Here is a 19,644-nt window from a genome sequence, read left to right as displayed (position 1 = left end):
TCTCGGTTCAATACGCATTCCACAAGAAAGTGTGGATGGCATACTATCTTTAGTCCGAGTGGCTCTGGCTGTAGGATGGTGAACTGGAGATTCTGTGCCACCGGATCTGTCTTCTTGTAGACAAAGGCTTTCCATGCTGCATTTTAAAATTTCGCGAGCTGTAAAACAAATCTGGCCCCAACCTACTCATAGACAGATCTTTACACTGCAGTTCGAATTTAACAAAGCTACCACACGCCCCATCTTCACTTCTCAGAAAGACCCAATTAATGCGGCACGCAAGGCTTGTTGCTATGCAATTCGTGGGTCCGCGCTAAACATGGTTCATTCATGCTCACACAGCCAAAAGCGAAACAGTCGAACCCGTTAACCCTTTGAGTGTCAATGACGTAAATATACGGCACTGCCAACAAGTCCAAAATGGTTGACGCCATATATTTACGGAGCCGTCTGCACGTTTTAAAAAGCGCGCCAATTTCCTAACTTTTTCTTTTCTCTCATATGCTGCCACCATGTGGGAATACAGTGAATTTTTTTCACGTGCCACCCTCTTGGTTTTCGTTGCATGGTTTGTTTAGCGCTAGCTTGCTCCTGTGTCTATATACTACCGCTCGCACATTGGCACATGCGCGGGCAGGCGGGCGGCAGTTTGGGTTTTGTTCTGTGCGTGGTTTCAGCTTCTTGAGCTTGCAAAACTGATGGCTATCTCATTACTAATCGCTCAAAGGGCAACCACTTCTTTCTCGCTCATTTAGTGCTCACAGGGGTGCGCATAGGAAGGATGTCGCTGTGCATGCGTTTTCGTTGCTTCCTTTTGGGGGGGGGGGGGGGGGGAGACTCGCAAAAAATTAATCGACTCTGGTTGGCGACAAGATAAAGATTAGCGGAAGTTTGTCACACGTATTGCTTTTTTGATGGGCACACAACCACACAGTTTTCTTGAGTCAGAAAGTATGCACCTCAAGCACATACGCAGTTCGATTATGCTGTGGATGTAAATATTAGTGTAAGAGCAGAAACATTTGAGTCATGCAAAATATTCTCGTGGCACATATTCAAAGCCCTGAACTATGTGTATAACAATGTGTCAAGTTATAAATTTATTTGTTTTTTTTATTGTTGTCATTCATGAATGAAGAGTACATATACACCAATACAAAATATTTTTTCACACGTTACGGTCACCCTAGAAAAATTACGGTAAATTTTTTTCAACATAAGTCCCTCAGAAGAATTGGAATCTGCAACAAAAAAATCAACCCTCAAAAGGTTAATAACGGAACTTGATAGTTCCGTGAAAAGTGGTTGTTATTCAGTAGTTCCTTATAAGTGGACTCGCCATTACAGTGAAACCTCGTTAAACCGTAGTCGGCCGGAGCTCGGAAAAAGTACGTACTAAACGGTAGTACTGTTTAAGCGAAATAGCATGAGATCGCCCACTTATCTGTCGAAAACGGAACTCAGAGAGAGTGCGATGAAAGGGGAAAAACATGCAGTATTTATTCACTTCGCGGGACGTAAATGTTATTTTCGTTTGATATCGCGGCGGCCTAGCACGACGACAGCGGTCTCAAACTTACTGAAGCTGCGTGCCAGCTTCTCAGCCAGCCCCCCTCCTCTCGGCAAACACTCGCACGGCAGATTCCTCGTTGGCGTTATGTATTCTCCGTGCACGCGCGCAGTAGTGCTGCATAAGTCCCGGGGCGCCTTTTTCATTGCCGGGTGCCGGAGTTCGGAAAACTTTTCGTTTGGAATAGTTACGTTATCGCGCCCCTGTTCTCCTTGCGACGATCGCATTCATGAGACTGACGTAACGCGCAGCTTCTGCCACTGTCGGGCCTGAATAGTCCGTGCTGTCGCTTTCTGTGTCGTCCTCATCACTGTCACTAGTTGACACTTCGGCAACAGCGGCAACGATGGTGAAAAGTCGAACCTCGTAGCCGACATCTCTTCGCGGTCGCAGCAGCGCTGCCGAGCAACTTCGCATTCCAAATGCCACACACTGTAGTCAACTGCAGATCCATATCGCGGGCCAGCGCCGACTTCTTCGTGTCACGTTCGGTAGCACGGACGATGTCTAATTTTTCTTCTATGCTGAGCACCCGGCATGTTTTTTTTATTCGAGCTTCGGCATGACGCGAGTCCTCGCTTGCACGACGTCACAACGCTCTCCGGCACGGCGTCCATGCGGCGTCGAAATGATGTTGATGTTGATGCGGCTTCAGGTGCAAACGCACAGGGCGCTTGGAGGCCGTTGTACCGATCTCTGAGGCTTGTTGTTCTGCCGGGCCGCCCGATGGAGACGACGCACCGCCGTGTTTGCGCGACGAAAAGTGGAAACGCTACGTTTTAACCGATACGTACGCAATAAGCTGGTACGGTTTATGCGGATACAAAATACATTATGTTCAATGGCCGTTGAGTCGGGGAATTGACTTTACTACTTTTAAACCGAAACTACTGTTTAAGCGGGTACGGTTTAACGAGGTTTTACTGTAAATATGCCAAAAATTAACTGCGCTGAAGCTGGCATCAGCAGTTACAATTCGAAAGCACTTTGGTCAGAAAACCAGATTTTCACTGTCATTTTTGTTCCCGATGCGTTCTTGCACCTAGCTGCAAACTTCCGTTAGAAACATCCATCTGCATAACGAAATGTGGTGTCGTATATACAGTCGAACCCACTTATAACGATCCCGGATATAACAATTTATCGGTCATACTGACATTACACTGCATTTACAATTTTCTGACACTGCCTAATGAAACTGTGCGCAGATATAACGAATGTTTTCAACAGCGCCGTACTGTTACAACAAACAGTTCAAAACCGATTGCGGTGAAAGGAGGGAGCATGCGACGCTCCTAAGCATGGGATCGCAACCGAACTGGGCGCACGACCCCCGCAACAGTCCAACAGCGGGGAAGATAACGACCACCAAGATGAGCGAGCGCCATGCGCAGATTTCAGAAGCCACATAACCTAACTGTGATCTCCTGATAACAGTGCAATCACCACCAATCCTTTGCAACATTGCATGGCTGCAAAATTTCACAAAATGCTGTGGCTACATGTGTTGGAATTCTTTAAAAGTTGTGGAAATTAGTCGAGTCATGATAAAAATACAAATTTTTTAAAATATGTGACATACAGTCAAACCTCGATATATCGAACACGGATATATCGAATTATTGCGTATATCGAACGATTTCTATATCACATAGAAAATCGCATGCATTTTTAATTCTTTATTTCGAACGGGGCCGGATGTAAAATGGATATATCGAACTCCGCCGCCCCAGACCAAGTGCGCTCTGTTGACAGGAGGTGAGCTTTCGCGCAACACTCTCGAAGATAGCGGCGGCGCGATCGGCGTTCCAGACTGCTGCGTACGACAGCTGCCCACATCGGTTGCGCCGAGGGCGCCATTTGAACGTAGCGGTGTACACACGCGGCGGCTTGGAGCCAGCATGGCCGCCTCGATCACACGCGCACAGCGAGGCTTGCCCCCGCCGCACCTATGCGTGCACGGCGGGGCAAGCCGCCTCGGTGCGTGCGTGATCGAGGCGGCCGTGGAGCCAGTTGGAGCACTTTGTCGGTGCTGAGCCACACATCATGTACATTGAGGACTTCATTGGCGGTGATGACAGCACCGGAACAGTGGCGGAGTTAACAGACATGGAGATCGCGGCAGAAGTGACTGCTGAGCAGCCAAATGAAGACGCTGCTGAGGCTGATCCAGCAAGCGCTGATGTTGCCCCGCTCCCGACTGCAACTGAAGCTGTAGCTGCTTTGGCCGTTGTACGCCGCTACTGTGGCGCAATAGAAGGCACTGGACTGTCTCTTGTGGACCATTTGGACTATGTTGAGGACGCCGTGGTCAAGCACGCAATTGCCAATATGAAGCAGGCTACGCTGCTTCAGTACTTTCAGCAAACTAAATAAATATTTTGTTTGAAGCTTCATGTGAGTATCTATTGCGCCACGATTGGTTCATTGATTGATTTGCGCTAGTTTTTGATGCGATTTCTACGTGATTTCATATATGGAATTCTGGCTATATCGAACTATTTTGCGATCACCGCGCTGTTCGATATATCGAGGTTCGACTGTATACTATTCGAACTATTTGATTCGAAATTACTTGACCAAATCACTATTCCCTTCGAATTCACTTCGAGCCTCAGATTCACTATTTGCCCATCCCTAGTTATAACCGCTAGCGCCACTCCGTACTCGACGCTCCAAGTGTACCCTGCTGTGTTCCTTTTCACTTCATTGGAATAAATTGATTCTTTGTCTGGTCCCTGATGCGAGCAGTCCGGCTCTTCATTAATGGCACTTCGTGCCCCGCGTCCGGCCGCCCCGTCGAAGTCTACTACAGCATCACCTCTGTCCCTGTTTTCATGTGTGCGCTATTTTTCTGAAACCTGAATTGTGAGAAATGTGAAAAGTTGCCCACATTTCTTACACCAAAGACTCGTTGACGACACTCACCGTTGAGAACAGTGTTGCCCTGAACGAAAATGCGTCGAGGCTTCTTGCGAGCCATGACAATGTCCCAGTATTTGAGGAAGGGGTAGCGGCCACTGTCACTCACTTCGGAGTACCGATCGTACATCTCCGTGGCCTCACGCAGATTGGCCGTTGACTTGTACAGCTGCAAGTGAGACAAACAGGCACTTATGACGTAAATGAACAGAGAAAGTAAGCATTAGTTAAAGCTAAAGCGATAGATCAGTGCTCTGAACAATCTAAGACATCACTTTTAACAAGAACAGCACTCTTGTAATAGTGAAAACATTTCCCACGTCAAACGGGATCACTTCATAGAACAGGATGGGTGCCACCGCTGTCAACATACCAAACCAAATCCTCATAACATCTTACATTCTGTTTATAACTTGTAGATATCAATCAGCCACTGAGGTGCTTTCCTTTACTTTCGACCTAGTCGCTCACTGAACGACATTGGCTACAAATGAAACTGTCAAGGAGAAAATAGTGCAAAAGACAAGGTGGCAGAGCAAAACGAGATAACAGTTGTGTAGCTGCAGTTCTGTATTTGAGTTGTGTAACTGAAAGTAATTTGCCGATATCACTGCTACAGTGACTTTTACAATGTGACAATCACACACACACAAAGAAAAAAGTGTGCTGCACCAAATGGCTCCCACTCCTACGGTTCTTATGATACTTTTGACAGAAAGGGCTGTCTGGAGTTCACTAGTAGCATGTGCTGAGCATTTTCAGTGTTTTTGCTGCCATGCCTGCATTTCTTTTCTTGAGACCCAGCTCGCAAAGGTTGATTGTCCCTCGTTGGTGACGGAACAAAGGATTACTGCCTGTTTCCGACTTGTTTCGTTTTTCTGACAGGCGCACAACCATCGAGTTTGCTTGTGTGCGCTCACATACACGGTTTGATTATGCTATGGGCGTGCACGCTAGTTGCTCTCTGTTGCAAGTGATTTGAGCAACGATTCCTCCAATGCGGAAAACAAAAGTGCCAAACCAGAATATATCCATGTCGGATATCTAATTTATTTAATCTTACTGTAAGCATTCACAGAAGCCCATCTGTATTCATGAATAAACTATGCACATTTAACTATGGTATATATTTTTTGTTGCTTTATGGTCACTCTAAAAAGACTGCAGTAAATTTTTTTGAAATAGCTCAGTCTGAAGATTCTAAATCTGCAATAAAAAAATTTGACCCTGGGGTGCTGCATTTGTCTAAAAAACTTGACCCTCAAAGGGTCAAGATGACTAAAAATTTGCTCAATTCAGCGGCTTTCTTGCAAGGTTACCAATACTGCCCTGTGCTTGTCAGCAAAACGCCACTACAAACCCCTACGGTGAACACTTTTCGTCAAGATGGCCAGGGCACTTGCCTGTAGCTTGAGGAGGAACTGCTCAATGCAGGGGCGGCCGAAGGAGACAATCTTGGTCCGGTCAACGGTTATGAGCAGGTCTGGCTTGCCGTCCTCACCGGTCGTTTCTCGGATCTCCACAAGGTCACCCGCCTCCAGGAGCACACGCATAATCACAAACCGGGCTCGCGAGTGGGCCTGCGCATAGAAACGCAATGAAGGAGAACTAGTCCGAGATCTCTAAGGTGATCCCCCCACTGCTGAAGCTCTCCAACACGGCACCATTCGCATCACCATCCTAAACTGTGCTTTGCTGTGGGACTGACTTGAAGACAATCACAAGCTATCCAGTTGGCTCTTCCACAACAAATATACGCACCACAAGATGATAAACTCCCAAGATTGTCAAAAGCATTGCATTTCAATGCAATGTTTCTTGCTCTGCCTTTAAAAACACGAAGAAGCAATAAAAAAAAAGCCGAGAGACATTAAGATATGACATCGCACAGAATCTGCACCCTGCCTGTGATGGACCCACAGTTAAGTTCTTGCACAGCACCAGTACAGTAGGCTCCCACTGATTTGATTTTTCGCTCCATTCGATCTCAACCGAAGACCCCAGACGGCGCCAATGCATTGCTATGGGCACAGATTTACACTATTTTTCTTTCCTAAAACTGGCCTCTGCCCGATAATATGAACTTGACCCATCGGCATGCATGTGCCTGACCGCTATGGTGACCCCAATAGCAACCCCTTTCTGGTAGCTTCTGTCTTGGCAGAGCTTGGGGGGTCGGTGAATTTGTTGAACATACATCCTCTCTGGTTAAAAATGCCTATTTTCAATCTGCCCTAGGAAGATTTTCAGGCAATAATGGTGGCTCACTACGTCTGATTACACTACAGTATTTACCCGATTCTAATGCGTGCCTTTTTTTGCCCAAGAAAACAGGGCCTAAAACCACATTCACGGCATTCGTATGCTTTGCAGTTCAACACGGCTGTGTACAGGGAAGCCAACCTTAAGAGAAAACGAAGTGGTGAAGCTGATTTTACGAAAATGACCACCACTGTACAACCCATATTGACCTTTGCCCATTTTTCTTGATAAAAGATCGGTTGCGCGTTGCATTTTTCTACTTTGGTTAGGAGCTTTAGTGCTGCCTCTAGATTAGTTTTCTACTATGAACTCTTAGAAAGCGGGTGCGCGTTTGATTCAGGGGCATGTTAGAACTGGGCAAACACTGCCAAATGAATCAGCAGTGTGTTATGAAGTTTTTTTCCCACACCTTGTTCACTTCAGCCCACCAGATAATTCAATCAATTTTGCCGGTCTCGTCGGGGTCGAATTAACAAAGTGAATTGTAGCAAAAAGTAGGCAGTGCATGGTTTGCAGCAATAAGATGAATGGGGTTAACAATGGCACCTGCTTGAAGTCTCACAGATCTGCTCCCAAATAAATCAGCAGCCAGTCAGAACAGGAAGATGCTAAACAGAAGTGAGCTTAAGTGCACCTCAATTGCTCAGATCAAACCAAACAGGCCAATGCAGATCCAACAAACAAGTGCACTCAGAAGGTAAGGGTAATGTAAACAGAAAACAATATTCGCATATAGGCAGGCGTCACAATCTGGTGGACTTCATTTTTCCAGAAAACAGCAAGTAATTTTTAAAAGATAAGTCTTTGGGCAGTTAACTGTCTAGAGCCTATCTTTCTTTATTTCCTGTTATACTGACTGCCCAAAAGTAGCACATTGGTGCCATGTTCCCAAATATCTCCTTGCAGCAACTGAACACCACACGGAAGGCTTCGAAACCATGCTTAGGGGCAACTTTGCCCATGGCTGCCATTCTTGCGACACTGTGCATGCAGGTCGTGTTCTAAAGATTGAGCATTTACACCGTACGGTGTCCAAAATACCAACAGTCGTAACACAATGGCTCTACAGGCTGTCCAAACCGGGTGCTTAAAGAATCAGTAAACAATGACTGTAGTGATAAAATATGAATTCCTTGACAGTTGTAAAAGGACGGATGAAAGATGGAATATGAACCAGAGTAGACGAAACAATTAAAAGCATGTCAATTTCAACCATTTAGCTTATAAGGGCAAGAAAAGCCACAAGGACAGCATCCGTCACCTAATGTATTAACTGGAGCCACGCAAATAGTGAATAATAGGTTTCGAACTGAATAAAAAGAAAGAAGCTTAATATCGAAAGGAATATCGAATATTGGAAAAATTTTCAGAATATATAATGCTCACAAATTTTAGGCAAGAAAATACGCCTGGGAGTCTCCCAGCATTGCATAACAAGAACGTAGCCAACTATCTGTAGCTTAGGTACGTACACAGAAATCAACACATTAAAACCTTGTTGATAGGATCCCATTTCATACGATTTCCCCGTGCCAACGTGCACAATCGACGACAAAAAAAAAAAAATACCCAATACATTTAAACTTCTCTTTGACATTATCTTGCACATTCCCCGCTTTTGCCTGTCGTGCAGACTGGCCTTATCGACCTGGCAATAACCCATGGAAACCGCCTGCCATAAAGATGGAAGGACTCTCCTGTTTCCTGGAAGAAAACTGGAAAGCAATACTTTCTGAGCAATAGATTATTGCCACAAGCACAGAATGGCCCACTATTAAACTGAAAACTCCACTGGTATTTAGGACAACTTGGCTAATTCTTCAGCTTCAGAGGGGAAAAATGTGCACTTGATTTTATTTGACAGACATTCTATTCATTCATTCAAATAAATTGAGTGCCCTGTGATTTGGTAGGGTGGGCTTGGACCCCGCCTAGGTTTTGGCCAAGGGTTGTTGGCCCTTGGTGGCTTCCTCAGCTCACAGCATGGCCCAGAGTTGGTGCTGCAGGTCCGAGCTGAGCAACGCAGACTCCCAGCGCGCATGGAGGTTATCGCTGTTTGAGGCTGCATCATCGTTATTGTGTATTATAGCCGTATGTCACCATAGGATATGCTCCAGGATGGCTCTAAAGTTGCAATAAAAAATTATTTCATGGACCTTCGCATGTGAACTGTTATCAGTGCTGGCATATTAATTTGGTGATCCATTTAATAAGAATCTTAAGTATCTTAAGTTATCTATAGCTAGCAAGATTCTTGTTAGTAATGTGATTAGCCTCCTGAGCATGCACAGCCGTGTGTGTGTGTTTTCACAAAATTTGAGCAAAAAAGTTTTGTGTGGAATTTTCTGATATTCGATATTTGCTTCGATACCTGGTATTCTTTTTCTTCTTGATTCGATTTGATATTCGATTTGAAATACACTGTTCTGTATTCATAGACCCTTGGTTTTTCTGTACATTTGATAATTTGAATGTTTTTTTCAGTCCCTAGAACTCCGAATAAACAACCTTTTACTCTATAAGATTTGTCACATTGCTTGGCCCGGGCATGCGAGACCACATGTGGTGCATTTCTATTATGGCAAAAACGCAGGAATGAAATGGGCAAATTTATAGCATTTCATTAACCGCTTAATGAAAGCTTTGCTTCACATAGATTCCCGCATGTGCATCGGATCTGCATAATTCAGTTTTCCCTTAACACTTACCTGCCCGCAGGAAAAGCAGCAGTTATCGGGTAGTCTAATAAATGCATTTTATCCTAAGAGCCTGCTTTATTGAAGTTTATAGTATCAATCTGAAGAAATTTCTTTGCAACGGTACTATTACCAAACATGTTTATTAAAAAGAATATGAAAAGTTATCTACACAAGCCTTTTGTAGAAAAAAAAAAGAAGTTATATAAAAACGTCATTGTTGCTTCACAGAGAAACATCTTTAAAAATTTTCAGAAAATTGACTGCCCTTCCACTACTGTGAAGAGGGGTGCCAGCAAAGCTCGGGATCCATGGCTCCTCCTTGTCGAACGCCTAGGCTTGGTGTTCGTTCACGGTGAGGAGGAGAGCATGTTGACGAGGAGTCCTTTCTCGAGCGACTTCCCAGCAGTGTTCATGAAACGCCACATGTTCTTCGGCCGAACGCACGACACGCAGCCCGCTCCCGCTGCCGTTCCTTCAATGCAGCCTGCTCTTTGGCGAAACGAACCAAATGCGGCCTCCCCATCTGACCACCGGGCCTGAACTGGTCGGAAAGAGCAGGTGCGAGGCTAGCAAACATGCGATCACACCTTTTCCCTCCGCCAGAGGGAGGGGACGCCTGTGATTGGATTGCATCTTGCATTGCGTCTACTTCTCCATGCACATAAAACACCGCTTTAAAGGTCATGTATGATAACAGACAGTGGCTGAATCAGTTAGTGTGGTGGTCCCGCAACTCAGAGGTTGGTGGTTCAAATCCACAGGCCCACGAGCACTTTTTATTTTTGTGTAGCTTGAGTTTTTTCGTACAACAACACCGATGCGAGCGAGGCAATACAAGCTTCAATTGAATATACATTTTCAATGCAAAGGACCAGTGCAATATTCCGATGAACATCATTTTTCTATGTAAAATATTTTTAAGGTATAAAAGGAAATGTTAATCCTAGTGAGTAAGCCCCACCACAATGCCAAGGTCAACTCCCAGACGCCTACTCAGGTGAAACTCGACTCGCTGCACAGCCGTCGGCAAATGATCGCAACCAAAGGTTAAAACACTGCAGATAAGAACTGCAACCTTTAGAACATGTAGGCTATCTTTATTTCAGCGCACGGCAGCTTTGAAGCGGTTGGGCAAAGAAAGCAAAACTCCGTCTGCAAATCTTGTAAACCAAAGTTGTCTTTCGCATCAGTGCTGCTTCATAGTCCAAAAACTCACATGCAGGTGCAACAGAATCAGTAGAAATGCGACATTTTAATGAATAAGCGGAGCACAACGCTGACCCCATCTTGCAAACTACGGGCGCTCATCGTATCATCGTCTCGCTTTCGTTTGTGAGGCGGCTTGTCAGCTTACTAAATGTTGCGCAGCTCCTGTGAATGCATCTGCATCGATTTGGCACGAAACCATAACGTCAGTCCCCAACGCCCGATGAAGCAGTAACGATTATAGGCCCAATGGCCCAGGCAGTGTGGTCATGAGAAAAATTCGCCAGTGGCCCATGTGGTAGTGGGCCGCAAGCTGTTGTGCAATGCCTGTCATTAATATGTTTGTACAGGTCATCAGTGATCGGTCCACAGATTAAGCATGCAAGTTGGATTGACATCTCTCGAAGTGAAGTGAAGCACGTCGGCATGCGTATCCAACACGACCTGCTTGCCTATCGGCGGCTAATCGGTCCTTTTGCACTCTGCAAGCTGCCCGCTTTTGCTGCCGTTCTTTCTGTCCGCATCGCATTACCATTTCAATCGGTCCTGTTGACCCAGACACACCTTGCACAAACGGAGGTGGCCCCGATCGACGTGGTGCCGTTCTACAAATCACAGCATTATGGCGTTGTGTGTGCAGTTGCCGCATCAGGATGACGTCGGGGAGTGCTCATAGTGACAAAGTCAGCTACAGCATCAGCCAAGGCACCCTCGGCTACCCTTTCATGTCAAAAACAAAGTGAAACGCTGCATGGGCAGTATCGAACACAAGGAACTTCGTGGCACATGCGACATGTGGCACTGCGCAGGTCTCTACACCAAACATATTGAATAATAAAAAAATCGAGTGGTAGATATTCAATTCATGAATTGAATTATTTGATTCGAATCGGTGGTATTTAATATTTGCATGCCCCTGCCAGAAACTGAAGCTAACTAGTTCTAATAACCCAAGAAATGGTACTAGCTACCGGAGTGCACTTGGAAGAAGGCAAAATAAGACTTCACAGTAATCAATAGCAGGGCATCGATAGAAATAGGCACAGACAGGAAAGCTTTTGTTTCTCTCTTTCAGTCAAGGATCAATCATGAAAAGCTGACACTAAATATGTCAATCAATTTTATTCTAAAGTGCTGTAGATTCCACTGAATGAAAGTTAAAATGGTAAGATGATGGAGTAAGGTTAATAAGTTGGAGTAGATTTCTGTTGAAATGCATGTTTACCAACACAAAAAGCTGACTAAGGTTTGTCCCTCACGTCTTTCTTGTGCTAGTAAATATGCATTTCAGTAGGATGATAGCTTTGTGCATTTTTTAATGAGTGAATCACATCATATTTTTCTATAAAAAGAATTGATTCACTGGCTCAAGACACATGTACAAGTTAATTATTAGCAGCAGTCATTGCGATGAACAAAAAGCTACTCCTCCACTGTAGCTGACAAAACGTGGCACATCGAGCATCCCTTCAGAAATGGTAGCCTCTTCGGTAAAGTGTTTTTACGCAGCCGTAGTTTAAAGTTCACCATTTTCCCCTTGCCACTACTGGGCTGAAGTGGCAAGAACAATGCATGCACATGTGTAAATCTGATTCCGTTGGCAAATCGATTTTGGCAAATGATGGCAGACCAGTTTCAGATCAGTCAGCAAAACTTATTGGCATTCAATGTTCCTGCACTTCGAGATGTTGTTTAATTGGACCTTGCCCTGCGATCTCACAGCCTCCTGGTTAGCTCAGATGGTAGAGCGATCGCCCCAAGAAGGCATTGGTCCTGGGTTCGATCCCCAGACCAGGAATAATATCTGTTCAACTGCGAAGCTTTCGTTCTGAGAAGCCCATATGGCTTTCCTAGTAGAGTCAGGTGAATGGCACTATTTCCTTGCATGAACCTTCTTCCACCTAGGCCTCCGCAGAACTGATTTGCCATTTTGTGTCCACGTGCTTCGAGTTGTCAATTAATTTTGGCCTCCCTCTGCAATCTGCTAGCCCTCCTGGTTGGCTCAGATAGTAGAGCAAGTGCCCCAGATAAGGATGAATTTTTCTGCAACCGCGAAGCTTTCGTTCGGAGAAACCATTCATTCTAAGTAAGCCGACCGTAGCTTCATGCTACAGTTGGGTGGATGACAACTTTTCCTTTCACATAAGTACATCGCGACCGAAAGGGTTATGGAGCAATTATGGAGGATGTGGGAAGGCAGGCAGCCAGTTGCTGCTTTCGCACGGGTTCACTGACAGACTGATTCATACCTGAAGCCAGGACTTGGTGTGTGGGTTGTAGGTCTGCATGCCCTCGACCCCCTTAACCACCATGGTGAGCCAGTTGACGTACGCCACGTCCTGGCCTACGTCACCCTCAAAGCCAAACAGTCTGTTGGAGAAGAGGAAGAAAGTACAACACAAGCACAGTAATGCAGATAACTGCTTACACAGGCATAGGTACACATGTAGTATAAAGTACGTAACAGTACCTAGTACTGCAGTATAAAGTAGTATGTAAGTAGTAGTAAGTAGTATAAAGTACGTAGTATAAAGTAGGTTATAGAGAGCCTGTTGCGTTCTTTTCTCTCTCAAATCTGCGATGTGCCTTTACACTGGCTCTGGCAGAAAGGATGTGTTAAGCATTGAGTGCGCTTGCTTTAAACACATGTGCGAGAGTCAAAGGTTGTAGTCTCTTCAAAAAACTACAGCACGGCCGTTCAATCATGGGACTGCAGAGTAGCAAATCTCGTGCGTTCATTATGCGAGGAAAAAAGAAATTCAGATTTATAGCGACTAATTTGGGGGTGCTTTCCTTATGCAGTATGTTGCCTACAGTAAAGAAATAAACTAAGTCGCTGACTGATTCCTCGGACTTGATTATTCAGACTATACTATGTTACCCCGTGTGCTGTGCAAAAACATAGCAGCTGTGAATAAAGTTTCTGCAATTACAAGCTGTCACTCATGCCCTCACTTTCAATGTTGAGGTGGTTCCTTTGCTTTCCAGGTGCGGCATATGGCCGCTGGCAAGAGTTTCTTTGACACAGCAGCACCTAACTATGCACCTGACCCCTATGGTAAACCCAATAGGGACCCCTTTAGTGGTAGAGTCTGTCTCGGCGGATTTTAACAAATGTCACCTCCGATCAAAAAACACCTATTTCTGGCCTGCGCTAGGAAAATGTTCAAGCAATAACCATAGCTCATAATGTTTGATTAATGCATTTGCCGAATTCTAACACAAAGCTCTTTTACCTATTAAAATTAGGCCTAGAATTGCCGGCAAGGCGCAGTCAGATACAAAACAAAGCCACCTTCAAGTTGCTTATGCTTTGCCGCATACTAAAGATGTATTGCAGCAAAGCCGACTTTCAGACACCGACTGTCTTTGTGCAACACACAGTTTTTCTTGCTGAAAAAATCAGCTGCGCTCTACATTTCTGTCATTTTTATGTTTCTTGTCATCTCTCGGACAAAAAAATGTGCATTTAATTCAGGGGCGTGTTAAACTCAGGAAAATACCGCAAAATGAATCAGCAGTGTGCCTTGGCATTTTACCCACATCTTAATTCGACCCACCCAATAATTTCATCGGTCCCGTTAGGGTCAAATTAACAAAATTTGGCCGTATATTTGATGGCTTCCGAGTGCTTTGAAAACTGTAAATAGTGAAATTCAAGCCAAATCGAACATCTAATGCCATTATGTTCGATTGAATATTAGCACAAGCATACAAACGTAGCAAATCACGGGTGTTGCCTTACTTCAGCACATCTTCAACAGTGCAGAGATACAGCCCAACACACTCTGCCCGGCACTCCTCATAGGATGACCCCAGGGACCCGAAGACAGAGTCGTACGTCTCGCCATCCTTGTACCAGCTCGTCACCTTATGTGAGACAAAGGTGGGCAAAGGAATGAGTGGGCAAAACCAACTTTTAGCAAAATTCTGTCGCTGTTTTTCGAAACAAACATGACAATGTAGTATGGCTGAGGAAGCAATTTGGCCTGTCTGTAAACTTTCTTCAACTCCTTCAACTCCATGAGAAAACGGTAGTTTTTTATAGGTCGCAGAAAAGATTTTGACAATACATGTCATATTCCAGCACAAAATGCAGCACAGCAAATTGTACATAATGAAATGCTCTCTCTAAAAAGATGTGTTGCAAAGCAAAAAAATATATACATATATATATTAAGTAACATATAAAAATTCTAGAAAGTGCAATTTTTGTGGCCAGTTTATAAAAACAATAAACAAACATAACTATGAAAACACTGAAGGACTGCGCACGGTGTATAAAATGCCTGGCTGCCCACGATCTCATCTCTATACCCGCTCGACCACCTTGTAAATAAACCCATCTCATCTGCAACAATATCGAAGGAAATTTAGAATATACATTTTAAACATGAATAACCCAAGAATAGTTTCTGCAAAAATAAATGTTCAGTACACCGTCGTTCTTGGGATACAAAAAAGAAACTAAGACCAGGAACTGTTTCATTGCTTATGCCATGCGGTGAAGTGCTTCCTGCTTTTTGTGAAGCATATTTGCCCTCTGCGCTTTTCACATGAGACATTCTCGACACTCTCACAATTCTTGCGTAAGCAAGAACTGTACAGCAAGGGACTCCGACAATCCAGAATAATTTAACATGTGTGCTTGTAGCCAATGCATTTAAAGCCTTATATTTATTTTAGCAATTATCTTACAACTGATGCACTAGTATTTATAGATCCACCTTATGTGCAGGCCTCTACACAGCCTTTATTTTACATTAGATGCCCATGCAGCAATAAACTTCAATCATCATCATCATCATCATAATCATCAACAACCACAAAGCGCTCTCATTTTGTGGTCTGTATAATACAAGGTGTTTGTTTAGACCAGACGGAATTTTAAAAATCGCTGTGGCAGATCACTTCATTGTAGTCCTTTAGTCGGATTACTCGAAGCAGTGGCCATTATTTGCATGAGAAAACAAAATGCAGAATCAACGAATTAATAAAATTCATTAAATAATTTGCAGTACTAATTGTGATTTACAAATAGCAGCCAGTGATATTTCAAGGCATATTTACTTGGAACAAATTATAAGGATCGCATGGGTTTTGAGATACGTGCTGTGAAACTTGCAGTAAAATGCATTATTGTTCCACTTACTTCTTTAACTTTACGTATATATTATTGTTCCACTTACTGGAACCGCCATGTATTTTGTCACACACTTTGGACATGAAAATCTCAAAATTGGTATCATCTTGAAAATTCGTTCCTAATGGAAAGGTCTCGCCAACTGACTGGCTGCAATTCATAAATTGCAGTGTGTGCTGTAAGGTAATTAAATGAAACATTAAATAGTGAATTTTTGTTCATTACTGAGCATTTCGATTTCTCATGCCAGTAATGTCCACCTCTGATTAATACAGCTGAATAACTAGAATTATGTTATATGCTACAGGTGTTTTTAATTCTGTTCGTTTAAAAAAAGGACAGCATGGTAACTCATTTGGCATCAAGTATTTAAGGCAAATCAGTTTTGTGGGATTTCTTCAACTACGAAGCTTTGTTTCTGAGAAACTTGTGTGCGTTTACTTTGTAGGTTGATTTCTATGTACGGGTGGACGTCAATTTTTCCTTTCACAAGTTATGTTATTTAAATTTAAAGATCCTATTTTTCAAGTTGCTTGCCGACACCACATTGTTGCATGGAAGTGATGTTTTCCAGTCTATTTTATGCCACAGCCTGCCTAGAACAAAACGGAGCAGCTTCGTCCATTAAGAAATGAACGGCGACCGTCACCTGAGAATGTGGGACCTAAAGAAATTAATTTACCCTGCAGAGAAAGCTGGCATTACTACTTGTGGTACCTCCACCGAATGTTTCCTGTGCACTCGATTTTGCCATTATTGCTGCTTAACGTTTCCTTTGTACGATGTGTTAATCACATCCTACTGTTTGACACAACTGTCTAACCTTCATTTCTTTCCTTTCAGGAGGCCCCCCAACAGTTCTTACTTCAGGACCTCCTATTGTGTATTTATACTCCGCCTGTGTTTTATGTATCATACTAATGAAAATAACCGAAATAAATAAATAAAATAAAATAAGAAAGTGCCTTTGTATGCCATACCATACTAGTTGAATACGAAACCTTTTCCGTTGTTTTCAATCTGTCCTGGACCAACACGCGAAATCCTGCTTAACACACACATTTTTGCATATACTGCATCTTGTCTTGCTTGCACTTTTGATGCTTGTCGGTAGGACGTGAAATTAGGGAACTTTTTTGCATTTAAGTAGAGGGAATGGCCAAAAGCATTTTGGGACAGACTTTGTATCAAACAAAATTGGAATTTGGAGCAGATTTTGTAGCAGTCAACAACTATTCTGAATGATTGTTGGCCGGACACTATCCTTGCGCGTCAAGAATAGGTCTAGAGTGCCAGTGCACATTACAAATATTCTAAAGGAATAAGCGTACCCAACCACTCAAACAATCTACTACCACCACACAGCTCCACTGAGTCAACCCACATGCTCAAAAAAGATAGTACAGTCGAAGCTTTTTGATGCGATCCAGTTACGTAAGATTTCCCGGCACTAACATTCGCAACTGAGAACACAAAAACTGACCCAATACCGCTATGCTTCTTTTTTACTGCTTCATACATACCAAGAAAACGCAATGTTTTGTCACTAACATTCAGTACCTCACTAAACTGTAATTACATAAGTTTTCCAGCCGCTACATCCCATGTAAACAAGAGAAAATGCGTGAGGTGCTTGCAATCGAGAACAGTATTCGCCGCGCATGGGGCATAGTGCTGTTGGAAGCGTGCGGCACGGTTTTAATAGGCGATAACCCGAACGCACTGCCGTTTCCGGCTGCAGGAAGCACGAGGTGAGCGTCATGTTTCGGTCTGGTGGCATCATAGGCATCGTGTTCCTGCGTCGGGCCCATTGGCTCAATTTTGTTTCAATTTCCTGTTGCTGTCTGAGAACATTACGCAATAGGAGAACAACAACGAGCATCTCAGACTGCTCGAGCTCCACCAGGTTTCTGAGTATTTCTGTTCCGAACTTGAGAGTTCGTGTACATTTAATTTTTTTCGTACTTTTCCTCCTCTATGCTCCTCGTCATTCTCGTTCTACATTTTCGTTTCTTCTGCATCATTTACCCTAACCACATGAAGTAGCATCTCATGTACAGCAAGGCCTAACCTCCCGATACTGTCATAAAGGTCTCGTCTGCCTCAAGCATCTCCGCCTCACCTTTACTATAAACCCTGGCAGCCCCCCTTAATCTCTCTAAACAAACCGCACTATTCAACAGACTGCAGTTTGAGAAATACTGCACTTGATCGACGCCAGCAGCAGGCACCACGGCACACTCCCTACCTTGGCTTCGGGGTCAGGTCCCAAGCCAACGTGGGGCATCCGCACGTTGTCGTGGTCGTAGTTGAAGGTGCCGTCCTTGTGTCGCACCAGCAGCTTGCCGCTGCCATGGCCGAGAAGCTCGTGTAGGCCCACTTGCACCTCGAAGGCCTGATTTTTCAGCCTGTTGAAGAGCTCCTGCAGTCGGCACGTATGTTTTCAGAGTACGAAAGACTCCATCAAGGAGAAAATGTTCACGGGAGAACAGAGACTTGAGGCGATAAACAGTATATAAACAGTATTGGCCTGGTGTAATGCAGTAGACTTCCGTTAATTCGACTGCAGTTAAATCCGATCTATCAAAATAACGAAAGAAAAAAACTTTCGTTATTTCAACCTTAAAACTGGTCTTCACCAGATAAATCGAATTTCACCAGACAGCACGCACGTGCCTGAACCCTATGGTGATCCCAATAACGACCCATTAGTAGCAGCATCCATCTTGGCAGAGCTTAGAGTGACAGCAAATGCCTTGAAAAACATGGGGAATGCGGGAAATGGAAATTCAAGACGATGAGCAAAACGTGAACAAGGTGAATGCAGGGGCCAACGTTTCGACAAGTGGACTTGTCTTCTTCAAGGCGACGTATGCTTTTCTCGCCGCAGTATATCTAGGGTGAGGTTCTTCTAAAGGGGAGAGGGTATGAGGCGGGAGGGTGCGGCCCGCCTCACACCCTCTCCCCTCTAGAAGAACCCCACCTACATATACTGCGGCGAGGAAAGCGTACGCCGCCTTGAAGAAGACAAGGCCACTTGTCGAAACGTTGGCCCCTGCATTCACCTTGTTCACGTTTTGCTCGTTGTCTAGCGAATGCCTTAAGCACACACAATCTATCCTCAAAAACACGTCGTTATGGTACCTATCATCATTACGATATTTACATGATTCTAATGCCCACTGTTTTTTTGAAGAAAATTGGGCCAGAAATAGCCTGTGCCATGCAATCGCACATGAAACCAAACCCGCCTTCGCAACGTTCACATGCTTTGGCGTATAACATGTACTGCAGAGAGGCCGACTTTAGGTAACTGGCCGCCTTGTACAACAACCTTTTTTGCTAAAAAAATTTAGTGCATGTAGATTTTTACTTTGTTTAGGAGCTTTAATGTCATTTATACACTAGTTTACAACTTTGGACACACAGAAAGTGGATGCATGTTTCATTCGGGGGCACGTTAAAATTAGGCAAATACTGCCAAATCAATCAGCAGTGTGTTCTGGAGTTTTTTACGCATCTTGTTTAATTCAACCTGTCAGATAATTCAATTAGTTTCATGTGTCCCGTCAGGGTGAAATTAGCGAAAGCAGGAACAGTAATGCAGCCATCTTTGCTACATCATCAGACTGGCATGCACAAGTTACCAACGCTCATAAAGGCATAAAATTTCGCTTACATTGTCATTCACTGTCATAAAGTTGGCCTTGGATGATTTGTCGTCAGCGTTGATGACATTGCCCAGTGAGACGTTCTTGAAGCCCTCATTTTGTCGAATGTCATCATCTAAAGAGCAGACAAGGCATGTAGTTGCAGTTTATCAGCTTGATTCACCAAGAACA

The 19,644-nt window shown here is 44.0% G+C and overlaps 1 protein-coding gene and 1 non-coding gene across 4 annotated transcripts in view; one reads left to right on the top strand and one right to left on the bottom strand.

The window, feature by feature from the left end:
- The window catches only part of DppIII (dipeptidyl peptidase 3), a 99,820-nt gene that overhangs the window by 3,445 nt on the left and 76,731 nt on the right, over nucleotides 1-19,644 (bottom strand). For all 3 annotated transcript variants that reach the window (XM_065429059.2, XM_070538450.1, XM_070538451.1), the window contains 6 exons: nucleotides 19,482-19,588; nucleotides 18,051-18,224; nucleotides 14,405-14,529; nucleotides 12,909-13,029; nucleotides 5,896-6,072; nucleotides 4,499-4,661 (listed from right to left, as the gene is read on the bottom strand). In XM_065429059.2, the coding sequence (XP_065285131.1) occupies nucleotides 4,499-4,661; nucleotides 5,896-6,072; nucleotides 12,909-13,029; nucleotides 14,405-14,529; nucleotides 18,051-18,224; nucleotides 19,482-19,588 (867 nt within the window). The remainder of the gene's footprint in view (nucleotides 1-4,498; nucleotides 4,662-5,895; nucleotides 6,073-12,908; nucleotides 13,030-14,404; nucleotides 14,530-18,050; nucleotides 18,225-19,481; nucleotides 19,589-19,644) is intronic.
- On the top strand, nucleotides 12,384-12,457 carry TRNAL-AAG (transfer RNA leucine (anticodon AAG)). Its single transcript has one exon. It is a non-coding gene; the product is annotated as a tRNA-Leu (tRNA).

Source organism: Dermacentor albipictus, chromosome 5 (assembly GCF_038994185.2).
Source record: "Dermacentor albipictus isolate Rhodes 1998 colony chromosome 5, USDA_Dalb.pri_finalv2, whole genome shotgun sequence".
NCBI lineage: Eukaryota > Metazoa > Arthropoda > Arachnida > Ixodida > Ixodidae > Dermacentor > Dermacentor albipictus.
Note: the sequence above shows the minus strand (reverse complement) of the source record. Positions and strands in the feature narration are given on the sequence as shown.